The following is a 15,520-nucleotide window of genomic DNA, read 5'->3' on the forward strand; positions in this document are numbered from 1 at the left end:
GCTGCTGTGGGGCTCATGTCTGGTCTTCGCAGGGGGAGCCTGGAGAGACGGGACCACCAGGACGGGTGAGTGGCCAGGCCGCGGCCAGAGTCGCAGGGCGGGGGGTGGCCAGGCCTTGGTCAGAGTCGCAGGGCGGGGGGTGGCCAGGCCTTGGTCAGAGTCGCAGGGCGGGGGGGTGGGCGCCCGCTGACTTCTCTCCCCCAGGGCCTGCCTGGACCTCCCGGACCTGTGGGCCTCCCCGGGCCCCCCGGTGCTTCCGGCCTGGTGGTGAGTGAGCCCCCCGCCCGCGGGCCCCGTCCCTGCCCGTGCTCCTGCCTCCCCTCACAGTCGACTTCTCTCCCTCAGGGCCCCCAGGGGTCGCCGGGTTTGCCTGGACAAGTGGTGAGTCCTGAGGTCGGGGCTGGGTTCCGGGTCGGGCGGCAGCGGGCCGGCCCCTGACGGAGCCCTCCTCCCAGGGGGAGACCGGGAAGCCGGGAGCCCCGGGTCGCGATGGTGCTGGAGGCAAAGATGGAGACCGAGGAGCCCCAGGCCTGCCGGTGTGTGTTCCCTGAGGCTGCGACAGGGCTCCTGGGGGAGGGGGAGAAAGGGAGGAGGGGAGGAGGGGGGGAGGGGGGGAGGGGGGAGGAGGGGGGGGAGGGGGAGGCACTGAGCTCCTCCCTGTTCTGCCACAGGGATCGCCAGGCCTGCCTGGCCCTGTCGGACCTAAAGGAGAACCTGGACCCATGGGGACGCCTGGACAGGTGACCTTTGCCCCCCAGCATGGTTTGCAGGGCCCACCCAGGGCAGAGTGTGGGGGTAGCTGCAGGAGGTGCGGGAACTCACTGGCCTTCCCCACAGGCTGTGGTCGGGCCCCCTGGAGTGAAGGGAGAGAAGGTGAGTGTGGGGGTGCCCGGGAGGTGGGGCGCAGGGGTGGGCCCGGGATCCCCACTGAGCCCTCTCCCCGCAGGGAGCCCCCGGAGACCTTGCTCGAGACCTGGTGGGAGAGCCGGTGAGTGTGGCGCCTCCGTCCGCATCTGCGTGCCCTCTGACCTCCGGCTTCGGGAGCTTGCCCTCCTGTGACCTGCTGCCTCCGCCCTTCTCTGCAGGGAGCCAAAGGGGACCGTGGACTGCCCGGGCCGCGGGGAGAGAAGGTGAGGGGCTGGCCCCAGGCTGAGCGCTGGGCAGGGGGAGGGAGGGTGGCCTGACTCTCACCCCCTTTCTGTGCAGGGAGAAGCCGGCCGAGCCGGGGAGCCCGGAGACCCTGGGGAGGATGTGAGTCTGGTCTGGCGTGGAGCCTGGGTGGAGGGGTTCCCTCGCACACACGGGCGCCCCGGCCTGCGCCCAGTCTGAGCCCACGCCTGGGCACGGCCCCGTTCACGTGCTCGGCCGCACTCCCCGGGCGCAGCCGTCTCGCTTCCGTGTGTCCAGCCCCGGCCTCCGGCTCCTGACCCCCCTCCCGGTCTCGGGGCAGCAGCATGTGTGTGGCCCCTTCCCGCCCGTCTGTGCTTCGCGTACGAGTTGGGTCTGTGGACAGGACGTGTCCGATCCATGCATCACATTCACGGTCCACGTGGCCGGCTCACTGTGAGCTCCACGTGTCTGTGGTCACACTGAGCGTCCCTCTGTCTGTGCCCTCGTGAGTCCCTGATCGCCTCTGAGCTCCCTCCAGCCAGTCCCTGGCTACATGTCTGTGTCCCCGGGTGCCCGCGGCCACACCTCTAAGTTTCCGGGTGCCCGTGGCCACACGTCCACATCCCCGGGTGCCCATGGCCACACCTCTAAGTTTCCGGGTGCCCGCGGCCACACCTCTAAGTTTCCGGGTGCCCGTGGCCACACGTCCACGTCCCCGGGTGCTCGCGGCCACACCTCTAAGTTTCCGGGTGCCCGTGGCCACACGTCCACATCCCCGGGTGCTCGCGGCCACACCTCTAAGTTTCCGGGTGCCCGCGGCCACACGTCCACGTCCCCGGGTGCCCGTGGCCACACCTCTAAGTTTCCGGGTGCCCGTGGCCACACCTCTAAGTTTCCGGGTGCCCGCGGCCACACGTCCACGTCCCCGGGTGCCCGTGGCCACACCTCTAAGTTTCCGGGTGCCCGCGGCCACACGTCCACGTCCCCGGGTGCCCGTGGCCACACCTCTAAGTTCCTGGGTGCCCGTGGCCACACGTCCGCGTCCCCGGGTGCCCGCGGCCACATCTACACGCGGCTCACGGGGACCCCGTTGGAGCGGCCTGAGCCGGGGCGCACGTTCTCCTCAAGCGCTGCTTCCTTTGCCTTTTTCAGGGCTTTAAAGGGGCCCCAGGACTCAAGGGTCAGAAGGTACGTGCGCCCCAAAGTGTCCCTGCTGGGGGTGGCGGCCCTGGGACTCCCTGCGCCTAACCTGTCCCCTTTCCCTCGAAGGGTGACCCGGGAGTCGGGGTGCAGGGCCCCCCTGGGCCAAGCGGTCCTCCAGGTGCGAAGGTAAGTCGCTGCCCCGTCCCCAGGTGGGGGCAGGGGGCATTCGGGGGCCAGGCTGGGAGGGCCCGGGACACTCCTGCCTTGGCTCTCTGTGTCCAGGGGGACGTGGGCGCCTCAGGCCCCCCCGGCGCTCCCGGCATCGTCGGCTTCCCCGGCCAGACGGGCCCCCGGGGAGAGACGGGTCAGCCGGGCCCCGGCGGAGAGCGGGTAAGGGCGCTGCGGGGCAGCAGGTGGAGAGGGGGCGGGAGGGGGCGGCCAGGCCTGCCGGCTCCCTGTGGTGGGAGGCAGTCGGGGAGGCCCCCGGTCACTCTGCTTCTCTCGCTCACTTTCCGGTAGGGCCTGGCCGGCGCCCCAGGGAGAGAGGGGGCCCCCGGTCCCTCGGGGCCTCCGGGACCACCAGGGCCGGCGGTGAGTAGAGGTGCCCACCCCGCGTGTCCGTTCTGTATGCAGTCTGTCCGCACGAGAGCCTGGGTGGGCTGCGCCTCGCTGGGTGGCTGGGGGTGCGCCTCCGAGGGGCCGGGACCTCACCTCCCTCTGCCCACAGGGGGCACCCGGGGCCTCCGGACTCAAAGGAGACAAGGTAGGTGGACAGTGCTGACCCCTGACCCCTCACCCTCCACCCCCCTGACCCGTCCACCCCACTGACCCCATCACCCCTCCAACCCCACTGGCCTACCACAGCCCTCTGCCCTCCCACCACCCCGATTTCTGGCTCTTACCCCCGGTGTCCTGCTGACCTGCAGGGGAACCCTGGAGCGGGGCTGCCCGGGGCGCGTGGAGAGCGCGGGGAGCCAGGTGTCCGGGTACGTACCTGTCCGCGGCCACGCCCACTGGACGAGCCACCTGGGACCCCCTTATGGCTCATCTCGCCTGTAACCCCACTTCTGACTCAGTGAATTCAATGTCACCATCCAGGGTGAAGACGGCCACCCCGGCCCGGAGGGACCTCGAGGCCCTGCGGTGGGTCCCCCGGGAGGCGTGGGGCGGCTCTAGCACCTGCCCGGCCCTCTGTTCCCGGGGACTCCTTCTGCCTGGGCTCCGCTCTGGGCCTTTGTCCCCCCAATTCCCTGGGGCCCCCCATCCCCTACCCCTGACCTGTCTCCCCACTGGCCCCCCAGAGCCGCTGAGCTCACAGGCTTCTTCTCTCACAGGGCCCCCCAGGCAGCCGCGGGGAGCGCGGGGAGAAGGTAAGGACTTGGGAAAGGCCTGGGGTGTGTGCGTGGAGGTGGGGGGTGGCCTTGTAAGTCAGGGCTTGGGGACCCCTCCGTCTGGGGGAGACTCACACTCTTGCACCCCACAGGGCGACCCTGGAGCCGCGGGGCTGAAGGGTGACAGGGTGAGTGTGGGCCTGGGGGAGGCGAGGGGGGGCTCGGGGCTCCTGACGCCTCTGACTATCCCATTCCCCCCCTCCCCCTTCCCCGTCCACGCAGGGCGACTCGGCGATAGTTCTGGGGCCTCCGGGGCCGCGGGGTGCCAAGGGGGACATGGTGAGTGGCTGCTCCCTGTGCAGACGGGGTCTCCCTGGGGTGCGGGTGGGAGTCCCGGGGGGGCAGGGCCAGGAGGCCCGAGAGCTCTAACCCTCAGAGGGTGAGAGACCTCCAGCCCCTGCCCCTGACCCCTGACCCCTGACCCAGGGTGAGCGAGGGCTGCGAGGTGCAGATGGCGAGAAAGGACCTCGAGGAGACACTGGGATTCCTGGAGAGAAGGTGTGGGGAGAGGGTGCTCTCTCGGGTCAGGAGGGGTTCCTGGGAGGCTGGGAGGGGAGCGTGAGCAGGAGGGGGGTAAGAGGGGGAAGGGCGTCAGGGGGAGGGGTCGGTCGCCACAGTGACCTCTGGGTCAGCCGGACAGCGGACAGCAGACCTGGGGGCTCCACAGAGGCTCAAGGGCCACAGTGGGGGGGGGGCGGCTCTGGGAACAGGAAAAGGCTTCTTGGGGATCAGGGGCACCCCAGGTGGGTTTAGGGGCCCAGTGGTAAGAGGGAGGGGCCGGGCCTGGGGACCTGGGGTGGGACACGGGCCAGTCCATGGGCTGGAAGGGGAGGTGCGGGCGTGGAGGAGCCGCTGGCAGGTCCCAGCCTCCAGTCTGCGGGCGCTGACGGTCCCTCCCGGTCACCCCGCAGGGCGCCAAGGGGGAGCCGGGCGACAAGGGCTCGGCCGGGTCGCTGGGAGCACGCGGACCCACAGGACCTCAGGCAAGCCCTCCCCGGCACAGACCCGCCACATGCCACACGCTACACGTCACATGTCACACGCCACACGACCACACGTGGCCCGTGGTGCCCCGGGCGTTGGAGGGTTTCTGGGCTCGCTCCCTGTTGGCCACATGTGTTCCCACAGGATCGGGGTGCTGCTGGGCCCTGACCCCGTCCCCCCCCCCCGCCCGGCTGCATATGCAGCAGGCAGGCCGCATGGGGGACAGTCACACTCAGGGGCCACCTCCCTCCCCGTTTCCCGCAGGGGGAGCCCGGTGCTGCGGGGATCCCTGGAGACCCGGTAAGGTGCCCCCTGCTCGTGTGGTGACCTTTGACCCTATGACGACCCCGTACTCTATGGTGTCAAGTTGCCCGCGGCCCCCACCTCACAGTGACCCCTAGGATGGTCCACCCACGTGGTGACCCCTGTCCCCCTGGAATACCCTGCCCTCCCAGAGACTCTGCCCCCCGAGGGTGCCTCACCCCCATGGTGTCCCCTGTGTTATATCCGGACGACTCCCTCTGACCCTCCCTGACCCCCCGACTTCGTGTTGCCCTCTCCCCAGGGATCCCCAGGAAAGGACGGAGCCCCCGGCGTCCGCGGAGAAAAAGGAGAGATGGGCTTTGTGGGTCCCCGGGGCCTCAAGGTGGGAAGGGACTGGGTTTTTTCCTGGTCGGGAGGCCTGATGTTGGGGGCGGTGTCTGGGGTCGGGTCAGGGGTCGGGGTCAGAGGTTGCGGTGTCCAGGCTGACGGTGGGCTGGTAGGTCAGGCCGGTTCGGAAGTGGTTTCAGGGCTCGGGGTCCCTTCCCACCTCCTGTCCCCGCAGGGCGAGCGTGGGGTGAAGGGCGCCTGTGGCCTGGATGGAGAGAAGGGCGATAAGGTACAGAGGGGAGGGGGCGTGGGCGGCGGCAGGGCCCGAGGCCTCGGCTGACCCTCCACTGACCGTAGGGAGAGGCCGGGCCCCCGGGCCGACACGGGCTGGCCGGACACAAGGGAGACGTGGTGAGTGCGGGGCACCCAGGTGGGGGGAGGGCGTGGGAGGGCGGAGGGAGGGGGTGGGAGGGCGGGGGGAGGGCGGGGGGCCAGGGCCTCGCTCACCGCTCATGTCTTCTCTCCCCAGGGGGAGCCGGGGGAGCCGGGCCAGGTGGGGGCCCCTGGCAAGGAGGGCCTGGTCGGCCCCAAGGTACGGGCCTCTCCCCAGTGGGCACGGGGCGTGGGGGGGCACGGGGCGTGGGGGGGCGGGTCCCGGGAGCCCAGTGGCTGCGGTCCAGGCTCAGAGGGTCCTCGGTGCTTGGGCTGCGGAAGGGCGGCCGTTGGAGGCCGAGGCGGAGGGTCTCTCATGCTTCCTTCCGTTGCCAGGGCGACCGAGGCTTTGACGGGCAGTCGGGGCCCAAGGGTGACCAGGGCGAGAAAGGGGAGCGGGTAAGTTGAGGCCAAGGCCGTGGGGGGCTGGGGCTCTCCGGAAGGGGGCCCCATCTTCGGGGCTCCGAGCACTGACCCTGACCTGTTTCTCCCCAGGGCTTCCCAGGAATTGGGGGCCTCCCAGGGCCCAGGGGCAGTGACGGTGCTAGTGGCCCCCCCGGGCCGCCCGGCAGTGTGGGCCCCAAAGGCTCGGAAGGACTCCAGGGCCAGAAGGTGAGGGGCCCTGACCCTGGCACTTGACCCCTGAACCTGCCCGACTCTCTCAGCCTCACTGACCTCGGATGCTAACCTCTGACCCTGTGATCCCCAAATGCCCTACTTCTGACCCCAGACCTCTGACCCCGCTCACTCGGCCCTTGTGTCCGACAGGGTGAGCGAGGTCCCCGTGGAGAGAGTGTGGTGGGTGCCCCTGGCGCCCCTGGGGCCCCCGGAGAGAGGGGGGAGCAGGTGAGTGGGGATTTCTGGGCTTGGGGTCAGGGACTGGGGTGACCTCTGGTGTCCCTGAGGTCAGAGGTCACATCCTGGTCCCCCGTTGCACGTAGGGGCGGCCTGGACCTGCTGGCCCCCGAGGCGAGAAGGGAGAAGCCGCGCTGACAGTGAGTGTGGCCGGGTGGGCTGGGCCCTGCCCTCGGACCAACATCCTGACCCCTGACCCCTGACCCCGGGCCCCGGGCCCCAGCTTGACGCTGTCCCTCCACGCTCCCTGCCTCGTGTGCCCGGTGCTCCCAGGAGGACGACATTCGGGGCTTTGTGCGTCAGGAGATGAGTCAGCACTGCGGTGAGTGGACCCCACCCCAGCACCCCGGCAGGGCCAGGCGGTGCCGAGAGCGTTCGGGGGGCAGGAGTCAAGGAGGGGGTGGGGATGGGGGGGCCAGGACTTCCCCGCGGAGACCCAGGAGGAGCGGGTGGACTGTGGTCCCTGAGGCCCAGTGTGGCGTGTGTGTGGTGGTCGGGGGGCCGAGCTGGCCCCGGGGCCTGACGTGGGGGGGGCTCCGGCCCCGGGGCACCTGCCCCCCACCCGCTGTCTCACACCAGCCTCTTTCTGACCGGCACTGTCTCCTCTCTCTCGCCCTTTGTTCCCAACGTCTCTCCGTCCTTGCTCGGCCGCTCTGTCTCCCCCTGTGCTCTCTGGTCCCTCCGTCCCTGCCTGTGTGCCCCCCCCTCATTGTGCCTCCTGCCCGCCCGCTCCAGCCTGCCAGGGCCAGTTCCTCGCATCTGGATCCCGTGAGTAGTTTCCTGGCATTTTCTGCCCCAGAACTTCCCTCCCCCAAGGCCTCTTGCCCATCACCTGGCCCTCTCAGCAGGGGTGGGGCTGGGTGCCACAGTGGTGCCCCGGTCCTGTGCCCCCTCTCCCTGCTCACCCTGCACCCCCTCTCCCTGCTCGCCCTGCGCCCTCCCTGCTCACCCTGCACCCCCTCCCTGCTCGCCCTGCACCCCCTCCCTGCTCACCCTGCGCACTCCCTGCTTACCCTGCACCCCCTCCCTGCTCGCCCTGCACCCCCTCCCTGCTCACCCTGCACCCCCTCTCCCTGCTCACCATGCGCCCTCCCTGCTCGCCCTGCACCCCTCTCCCTGCTCACCCTGCACCCCCTCCCTGCTCGCCCTGCACCCCCTCCCTGCTCACCCTGCACCCCCTCCCTGCTCGCCCTGCACCCCCTCCCTGCTCACCATGCGCCCTCCCTGCTCACCCTGCACCCCCTCCCTGCTCGCCCTGCACCCCCTCCCTGCTCGCCCTGTACCCCCTCCCTGCTCACCCTGCGCCCTCCCTGCTCGCCCTGCACCCCCTCCCTGCTCGCCCTGCACCCCTCTCCCTGCTCACCCTGCACCCCCTCCCTGCTCGCCCTGCACCCCCTCCCTGCTCGCCCTGTACCCCCTCCCTGCTCACCCTGCGCCCTCCCTGCTCGCCCTGCACCCCCTCCCTGCTCGCCCTGCACCCCTCTCCCTGCTCGCCCTGCACCCCCTCCCTGCTCGCCCTGCACCCCTCTCCCTGCTCGCCCTGCACCCCCTCCCTGCTCGCCCTGCACCCCTCTCCCTGCTCACCCTGCACCCCCTCCCTGCTCACCCTGCACCCCTCTCCCTGCTCACCCTGCACCCCCTCCCTGCTCGCCCTGCACCCCCTCTCCCTGCTCACCCTGCGCCCTCCCTGCTCGCCCTGCACCCCCTCCCTGCTCACCCTGCGCCCTCCCTGCTCGCCCTGCACTCCCTCCCTGCTCACCCTGCACCCCCTCTCCCTGCTCACCCTGCACCCCCTCTTCCTGCTCACCCTGCACCCTCCCTGCTCACGTTGCGCCTTCTCCCTGCTCACCCTGCACCCCCTCCCTGCTCGCCCTGCACCCCCTCCCTGCTCACCCTGCACCCCCTCCCTGCTCGCCCTGCACCCCTCTCCCTGCTCACCCTGCACCCCCTCCCTGCTCGCCCTGCACCCCCTCTCCCTGCTTACCCTGCACCCCCTCCCTGCTCGCCCTGCACCCCCTCCCTGCTCACCCTGCGCCCTCCCTGCTTACCCTGCACCCCCTCCCTGCTCGCCCTGCACCCCCTCCCTGCTCACCCTGCACCCCCTCTCCCTGCTCACCATGCGCCCTCCCTGCTCGCCCTGCACCCCTCTCCCTGCTCACCCTGCACCCCCTCTCCCTGCTCACCATGCGCCCTCCCTGCTCACCCTGCACCCCCTCCCTGCTCGCCCTGCACCCCCTCCCTGCTCGCCCTGCACCCCCTCCCTGCTCACCCTGCGCCCTCCCTGCTCACCCTGCACCCCCTCCCTGCTCGCCCTGCACCCCCTCCCTGCTCGCCCTGTACCCCCTCCCTGCTCACCCTGCGCCCTCCCTGCTCGCCCTGCACCCCCTCCCTGCTCGCCCTGCACCCCTCTCCCTGCTCGCCCTGCACCCCCTCCCTGCTCGCCCTGCACCCCTCTCCCTGCTCACCCTGCACCCCCTCCCTGCTCGCCCTGTACCCCCTCCCTGCTCACCCTGCGCCCTCCCTGCTCGCCCTGCACCCCCTCCCTGCTCGCCCTGCACCCCCTCCCTGCTCACCCTGCGCCCTCCCTGCTCACCCTGCACCCCCTCCCTGCTCGCCCTGCACCCCCTCCCTGCTCGCCCTGTACCCCCTCCCTGCTCACCCTGCGCCCTCCCTGCTCGCCCTGCACCCCCTCCCTGCTCGCCCTGCACCCCTCTCCCTGCTCGCCCTGCACCCCCTCCCTGCTCGCCCTGCACCCCTCTCCCTGCTCACCCTGCACCCCCTCCCTGCTCGCCCTGCACCCCCTCTCCCTGCTCACCCTGCGCCCTCCCTGCTCGCCCTGCACCCCTCTCCCTGCTCGCCCTGCACCCCCTCCCTGCTCGCCCTGCACCCCTCTCCCTGCTCACCCTGCGCCCTCCCTGCTCGCCCTGCACCCCCTCCCTGCTCACCCTGCGCCCTCCCTGCTCGCCCTGCACCCCCTCCCTGCTCACCCTGCACCCCCTCTCCCTGCTCACCCTGCACCCCCTCTTCCTGCTCACCCTGCACCCTCCCTGCTCACGTTGCGCCTTCTCCCTGCTCACCCTGCACCCCTCTTCCTGCTCAGGCCCCCTGCCTAGTTACGCGGACACCAGCAGCCGCCAGCGCCTCCCTGTGCTGCAGGTCTCTCACGCAGAGGAGGAAGGTGAGGGCTGCGCACCCGTGGGCGTGGCCGGGGGGGCACAGACACAGCAGGGCACACGCGTGCACATGTGCACACACGGGGGAGGCGTGGCTGGGGCTGGGCAGCGTGATCCTGGCTCCACAGCGGCCCCCACAGCACGCCCCCCGCCCCCGCAGACCGCGTGCCCCCCGAGGACGATGAGTACGAGTACGAGTACCCCGTGGAGGACGCCCAGGACCCCCAGGCTCCCTGGGACGGCGATGGCGGTGAGAGCAGGGCTGGCGCGAGGGTTCGGGGTCAGGGTCCCTCTCAGCTGACCCCCCCCCGCCCTCCCCCCCCCCGCTGACCTCCTGATGCCCTTGACCCCAGACCCCTGCTTGCTCCCGCTGGACGAGGGCTCCTGCTCTGCCTACACCCTGCGCTGGTACCACCGGGCGGCGGGGGGCCCACGGGCCTGCCACCCCTTCGTCTACGGCGGCTGTGGAGGGAACGCCAACCGCTTTGAGACCCGGGAGGCCTGTGAGCGCCACTGCCTGCCCCCCGGGGCCCCGAGCCAGGGAGCAGGTACGGCCGCCCCCCCACAGGGCCCGGCACTGAGCTCTGCAGGTCCGGCCCCCGGGGACGGGTCAGACCCCGACCAAGTCACTAGAGAGGGAGACTCTCTCTGGGGCCCCCAGTAGGCCCCTCGCGCTCCTTGAAAGAGCTGGTAAGGACCCCTCCCCGAGCCAGAGCCCCAGCCCGTGCCTGGCTGCCTCCCCCAGTGCTGCTGGGGCCCACGCGTGGGTGTGGGTGTGGGTGTGGGTGTGGGTGAGGGTGAGGGTGAGGGTGAGGGTGAGGGCAGGTGGCTGAAGACAGCACCCCCCCGCCCCCAGGTGCTCTCCAGCGCTGAGCCCCACATGCGGCTGAAGTTCAGCGGCCCCTGGCGGCCGCGTCTCCGTGGCCCCCGTGGCTTTCCTGGTGCTAGCGGCTCGTGTGCGGGGAGCGTGCACGCGTCCGTCATCTCAGTGACTTCCCGTGGGTCTGGCCATCCCCTGTGGACAGGCCCCCATTGTGGCGCCGGCCGCCCTGGCCGATGGCTCAGCGTGGGGGTGGCCGTGGGCAGTGAGCGGATGTGACTCCGGCGGACCCGCCCCTGCCCCGAGCTGGTGACATGGTGCTGATTCGGGGGCATTAAAGCTGCTGCTGTGAAAGGCGCCTGTGTGACTGGGGAGAGGGGGTGTCGGGAGGCAGCTCCCCGGGGGGTCAGGGCTGCCCTGCCTGGCGCAGGGCCCCTCTGTCCGGCCCTGGTCACTGTCCTGTGACCCTCGGTCTTCAACTTGTCCCCCAAAGAGCAGCTGGGGGTATGTCCTCACTGCCCCCCGAGGGCTGAGTCACAGGAGGGGCTGCCTCGTGCAGCAGCGGCCCCCGGCCCCCACCCAGGGCGCGGAGGGAGATAAATGGGCCCTGAGGGGGCAGTGGCTGAGGCCGCCGCGCAGTCGCCTGGCCCCCTTGGCAGCCCCGGCGCCCCGGCCCTCCCGGAGGAGGCTGCTGCTCCTGGTAGGACGGGGTCGGACGGACGGGCAGGGCCTCGGGGTTGAGTGGACCTGGGTCTGGGCGAGTGGAGGTCTCTGGACCCGAGGAAGCTCTGGGGTCCCCCACCCCCGCCCCTTGCCCTGGACCTGCTGCGGGGGCCCTCGCTTAGACCGCAGGCTGCCCGTGCCCCGCCCTCCGGGGTCCCTGCTCCGCAGCCTGCGGCCAGGGCCTCCTCCCGCTGCCGCAGCGCGGCTCTGCCTTCCCTCATCCGTCCCATCTCCTCCCTCCCCCTCATCTCTTTTCTCTCTCCCTCTGTATAACTGTATGTACTCACTCTCCATCTCTGGATTTCTCTGTCTCTCTCTTTTTTAAGGTTTCTTTTTAAATATTTTTATTGATTTCAGAGAGGAAGGGAGAGGAAGAGAGAGATAGAAACATCAGTGATGAGAGAGAATCGTGGATCGGCTGCCTCCTGCACGCCCCACACTGAGGATCGAACCCACAACTCAGGCATGTGCCCTGACCGGGAATCGGACCCTGACCTCCTGGCTCATAGGCCGATGCTCAACCACTGAGCCACCCAGGCCGGGCCCCAGCCGATTTCCCTGTCTCTTTACCTATCTCTGTTGCTCGCTCTCTTCCTCACCCTCCGTCTCTCTGGCCCCTTCCCTGTCTCTCCTGGACTCTCTCATTGTCCCTTCATCTGTGTCTGTCTCTCTCTGTCCCTGGCCTGACCTCAGTCTGTCTCAGGGTCTGGGTCCCCCCTCTCGCTGTCTCCCCCCCACCCCCAGCCTCTGCCCTGAGCCCCTTCTCTCCTCACAGCCTGACGTCGCGATGCCCGGGTGGGCCCTGGTGCTGATGGTCCTGGCGTTGGGCAGCGTCCCACTGGCCTCAGGGACCCCTGTCCCAGCCCCGCAGCTCCCGCCTCAGCACTCTCCCCAGGCCACTCCCCGCCCTGCGGCCTCGGAGAGCCCCCCAGGGAAGAGCCCCCCAGCCAGCCCCGCAGGGAGCCCGCCCAGCCCCGGCCCCCGCATCACCCTCTCGCTGGACGTGCCCCTGGGCCTCCAGCAGATCCTCCTGGCGCAGGCCCGGGCCCGAGCCCTGCGGGAGCAGGCTGCCGCCAACGCCCGCATCCTGGCCCGCGTGGGCCGCTGAGCCTGGGGGAGGGGCCGCAGCGGAGCCGGACAGCACACTCCGTCCGGGGCCTGGGACTCGGACTCGCCACGTGGGGCCTCCGCCATGTGGGCCACCTCACACCTGAGCACCTCAGGCCCTGTGTCTGGACGGCACAGCGGGTAGCGGCCGAGTAGCGTCTTGCCCACCTGTGGCCCCGCAGAACCCCGTGTGCCCGACGGCTCGGACTCGGCCAGAGAGGTCACTGCCACCTGCAAGCTTGTTACATGTGGGTGCCCCACGGCCCCGGAGCTTCTGGACACCCCTGCGGTCACTCTCACCACTGCCTCCGAGACCATCCACTGCGACCAGACCCCCAGGCAGCCCCGCCCCCTCCTCGCAGAAGCCCTGAGCCTGTTTCCTCGGACCCGATGGTGACGCCGCCAAGCTCCCGTGACACTGGGTGACGGGTGGACGGAGGGCTCCAGCCTGCAGGAGCACCCGGTGACCAACGGGGGAGGGCCGGCCGGAGTCACACCGGGTTTCACTGTGGGGCACCCAGGCAGGGACACACGGAGCTGCCACCCGGGCTCTGCTGCCCCTGCCCACTCCCCACTCCCCACGCTGGCCCCTTGGCGTGGAAGGAGTAGGTTTTACCCTATTTCACACTCTTTTTAAAAAATATATATTTTTATTGGTTTCAGAGAGGAAGGGAGAGAGAGAGAACCCATTGATCGGCTGCCTCCTGCGTGCCCCCCACTGGGGATCAAGCCCGCAACCCGGGCCTGTGCCCTGACCGGGAATCACACCGTGATCTCCTGGTTCGTGGGTGGACGCTCAGCCATTGAGCCTCGCCGGTGGGGCTTATCTCACACTCCGGTCTCCATTGCTGGGCCCGAGAGGGACTGGCCTAGGTGGTGTGGACGGCTGGTTGAGGGCGGGCAGACCGGGGCTGGGCAGACAGCTCCCGCTGGACAGGGCAGAACGGGGTGTGGACGGCTCTGGGGGAAAGAGGCAGAGCTGGCCGAGCGGCCGCTGGAGTGGGTGCCCTGGTGCTGATCTGGGGAAGGCAGCCGCGGGGGGCGGGCCGGGGCGGGGCTGCAGGGGCGGGGCCCCAGGGCACACTCCCCTCTGCAGAGGCAGGGGGCGGGCTGTGGACTCCACGCTGCTGGGGGTGGAACCCGGGCCAGTTGGGCTGCAGGATGGACAGAGGCTGGGAAGGAGGCAGCCGGCTGATGGACCCCGGGGCAAGGAGCAGCAGGCGGGGTAGGCACAGGTGGCCTGGAGAGGGAGGGCGGGGGGGGGGGAGGCGGGGGGGTTAGGAATGATTGGGGTGCGGCCGGGGTGGTGCTGGCAAGAGTGCAAGGCTTTGGGGGTCTCAGCAGGTACAGGGGTGCTCTGAGGGGCACCAGCCCGTCTGTGGTCAGGAAGAGGGGGAACTCGGTAGCCTCCCCGGGAGAGGGAGCGGGCCAGGGGGAACTATAAATAGCGCTTCCTGCAGCCCCAGAGGAGGGACCGCCAGCTGGAGCTGCTCAGGCCCTCCTGCTGGGCCCTTCGCTGGCCTCCTAGGGTCACGCTGGTCCAGGTCTCCCTGGGGGTCATACCAGTTTGGGGAGGTCCTGAGGCTCATTTGGGAAGTTTTTCATATGATTTGGCTTTAGCGCTTAAACCGCATTTTTAGGACACCTGCTGGGGGCCTGGGGGCCATCCTGAGTGGAGTAAGCACCTATTGTGTGCTCTGCCCTGCGTGAGCCTCCCTGGGTCCCTGGCGGCTCCTAAGTCCTTTGGGCACCTACTGTGTGCCGGGCTGGAATCAGCCAGTGCTGGCCAGGTCCCCAGGCTGCTCCGTCACATGGCTGCAGGCCTCCAAGTGGCCTCACGCCCTCTGTGAGCTCTGGACCCAGGGAGACCCCGGGGTGCCCCTTGGCCGGAAGCGGCCGGAGGGAGCCGGGACTCCTGGGAGCCCTCCAAACCTCCCGGAGGCGGCCAAGGGAGAGGAGGAGGGAGAGGAGGAGGGGATGAAGGTGGAGGGGCCGCAGAGAGCAGGGCCTGGGCGCGGGCTTGTCGGTGTGTGTGCACCTGCAGCTTTCTCGTGGGGACGTGCGGGTCTGTGTGGTGGTCATCGAGGTTCCTAGCCTTCCTGCTGCAAAGGCTGGTTTGGTGGTTGGCCAGGGCTGGTCAGCAGTCAGGATGGAAGAGTTTGAGGCTTGAGGCCACCCCACTGCTCGTAGCCTGGGGCACTGGGAAGCCCAGTGGGCAGTGCAGCGGGCACCCCAGGAGGCAACCAGGGCCGGGGGGGGGGGGGTGGTGTCCCTGTGGGGAGACTGAGCTGGACATGCTCACACATGAGGGCCCACTGACATCAGCACACATCCCACCCCTGGGCCAGGACAGCTGGCTCACTTTGGCATGGCCGAGGGGGCAAAAGCAAGGAGGGCACCAGTGGGGCTGAGGGTGAGGAAGCAGGAGAGCACTTCAGCGGGTGTGTGTGTGTCGGGGGGAGGCAGGTGCGGCAGTGGGAGTGGCTGTGAGGAGTGGGAGGGGATGCTCTGAAGGCTGCAGGGGGACCCTGGCCTTGGGAAGGGGCCCAGGCTTCTCCTGCATTGATCTGTGACCCTCACTGCGTGCAGGGACCTGGGAGGGTATGTCTGAGTCAGCCCTTGGTCAGGCTGTTTGGGGAAGAGTGGGAGGTGGAGAGCTTTTGCATTTCCTTGGAAGCCAGGCCCATACTCTGGGTGTGGAGGTGGCTGCCCAGACATGGCGCTGGCCTCCCGCCCTGCCCTGGCTGCCCTTTACCCGGAGCCTTTGACTGACATCCCGTGGGGGTGGGGGGCAAGGGCAGGCCCGAGGCGGTGCTGGGTGTCCGTGATGTTCGAGGAGGCAGCCTCTGCAGTGAGCGCTGGGTGCTGGAGAGGGTGTGGGCCTATGTGACAGTCTCTGAGGCCAGGGCGGCCCCGGGATGACCTTGGCCGGGGCTGGCAGAGGAGGCTGGCTGTGTCAGGAACGGATGAGTGGCTGTCGAGGAGTAGGAAGCAGCAGGGAAGTCACAAGGGGTGTCCTGCTCCCAGGAGCCACCCAAACCCACGGGTGTGCTCACAGCTGCCAGGCATGAGGTGGAGGGAGCTGGGGCGGCACAGCAGAGGATGGGGGAAGGGGAAGTGGCCGGATCCGTCCCAGACCCGGAGGGCATCCCGGGGGAGGCAGCCAGAGCTGGTTTCAGGGCGCGGCCAGG

General features: G+C 70.0%; 2 protein-coding genes across 2 annotated transcripts in view; both read left to right on the forward strand.

The window, feature by feature from the left end:
* The window catches only part of COL7A1 (collagen type VII alpha 1 chain), a gene marked incomplete at its 5' end in the record, with an annotated part of 32,348 nt that extends 21,498 nt beyond the window's left edge, over positions 1-10,850 (forward strand). The window contains 36 exons of the mRNA XM_081105896.1: positions 33-65; positions 205-267; positions 346-381; positions 456-536; positions 672-740; positions 838-873; positions 947-988; positions 1,086-1,130; positions 1,207-1,251; positions 2,263-2,298; positions 2,380-2,439; positions 2,536-2,643; positions 2,773-2,844; positions 2,981-3,016; positions 3,180-3,239; positions 3,352-3,396; positions 3,588-3,623; positions 3,737-3,772; positions 3,867-3,923; positions 4,071-4,142; positions 4,556-4,627; positions 4,893-4,928; positions 5,194-5,274; positions 5,455-5,508; positions 5,577-5,630; positions 5,749-5,811; positions 5,988-6,050; positions 6,147-6,263; positions 6,420-6,497; positions 6,593-6,646; positions 6,780-6,828; positions 7,242-7,274; positions 9,607-9,684; positions 9,840-9,929; positions 10,033-10,227; positions 10,536-10,850. Coding sequence (XP_080962022.1) covers positions 33-65; positions 205-267; positions 346-381; positions 456-536; positions 672-740; positions 838-873; positions 947-988; positions 1,086-1,130; positions 1,207-1,251; positions 2,263-2,298; positions 2,380-2,439; positions 2,536-2,643; positions 2,773-2,844; positions 2,981-3,016; positions 3,180-3,239; positions 3,352-3,396; positions 3,588-3,623; positions 3,737-3,772; positions 3,867-3,923; positions 4,071-4,142; positions 4,556-4,627; positions 4,893-4,928; positions 5,194-5,274; positions 5,455-5,508; positions 5,577-5,630; positions 5,749-5,811; positions 5,988-6,050; positions 6,147-6,263; positions 6,420-6,497; positions 6,593-6,646; positions 6,780-6,828; positions 7,242-7,274; positions 9,607-9,684; positions 9,840-9,929; positions 10,033-10,227; positions 10,536-10,552 — 2,202 coding nt within the window. The 3' untranslated portion in view covers positions 10,553-10,850. The remainder of the gene's footprint in view (positions 1-32; positions 66-204; positions 268-345; positions 382-455; positions 537-671; positions 741-837; positions 874-946; positions 989-1,085; positions 1,131-1,206; positions 1,252-2,262; positions 2,299-2,379; positions 2,440-2,535; positions 2,644-2,772; positions 2,845-2,980; positions 3,017-3,179; positions 3,240-3,351; positions 3,397-3,587; positions 3,624-3,736; positions 3,773-3,866; positions 3,924-4,070; positions 4,143-4,555; positions 4,628-4,892; positions 4,929-5,193; positions 5,275-5,454; positions 5,509-5,576; positions 5,631-5,748; positions 5,812-5,987; positions 6,051-6,146; positions 6,264-6,419; positions 6,498-6,592; positions 6,647-6,779; positions 6,829-7,241; positions 7,275-9,606; positions 9,685-9,839; positions 9,930-10,032; positions 10,228-10,535) is intronic.
* A 1,159-nt stretch (positions 10,851-12,009) lies between these two features.
* UCN2 (urocortin 2) lies at positions 12,010-12,330 on the forward strand (the record flags this gene model as incomplete). Its single annotated transcript, XM_081105897.1, has 1 exon — positions 12,010-12,330. One exon carries the CDS (start codon positions 12,010-12,012, stop codon positions 12,328-12,330), a length of 321 nt encoding a protein of 106 aa, XP_080962023.1.
* Between the last annotated feature and the right edge of the window lie 3,190 nt (positions 12,331-15,520).

The sequence above is a fragment of the Myotis nattereri genome (genome assembly GCF_964212035.1).
Source record: "Myotis nattereri genome assembly, chromosome: 14".
NCBI lineage: Eukaryota > Metazoa > Chordata > Mammalia > Chiroptera > Vespertilionidae > Myotis > Myotis nattereri.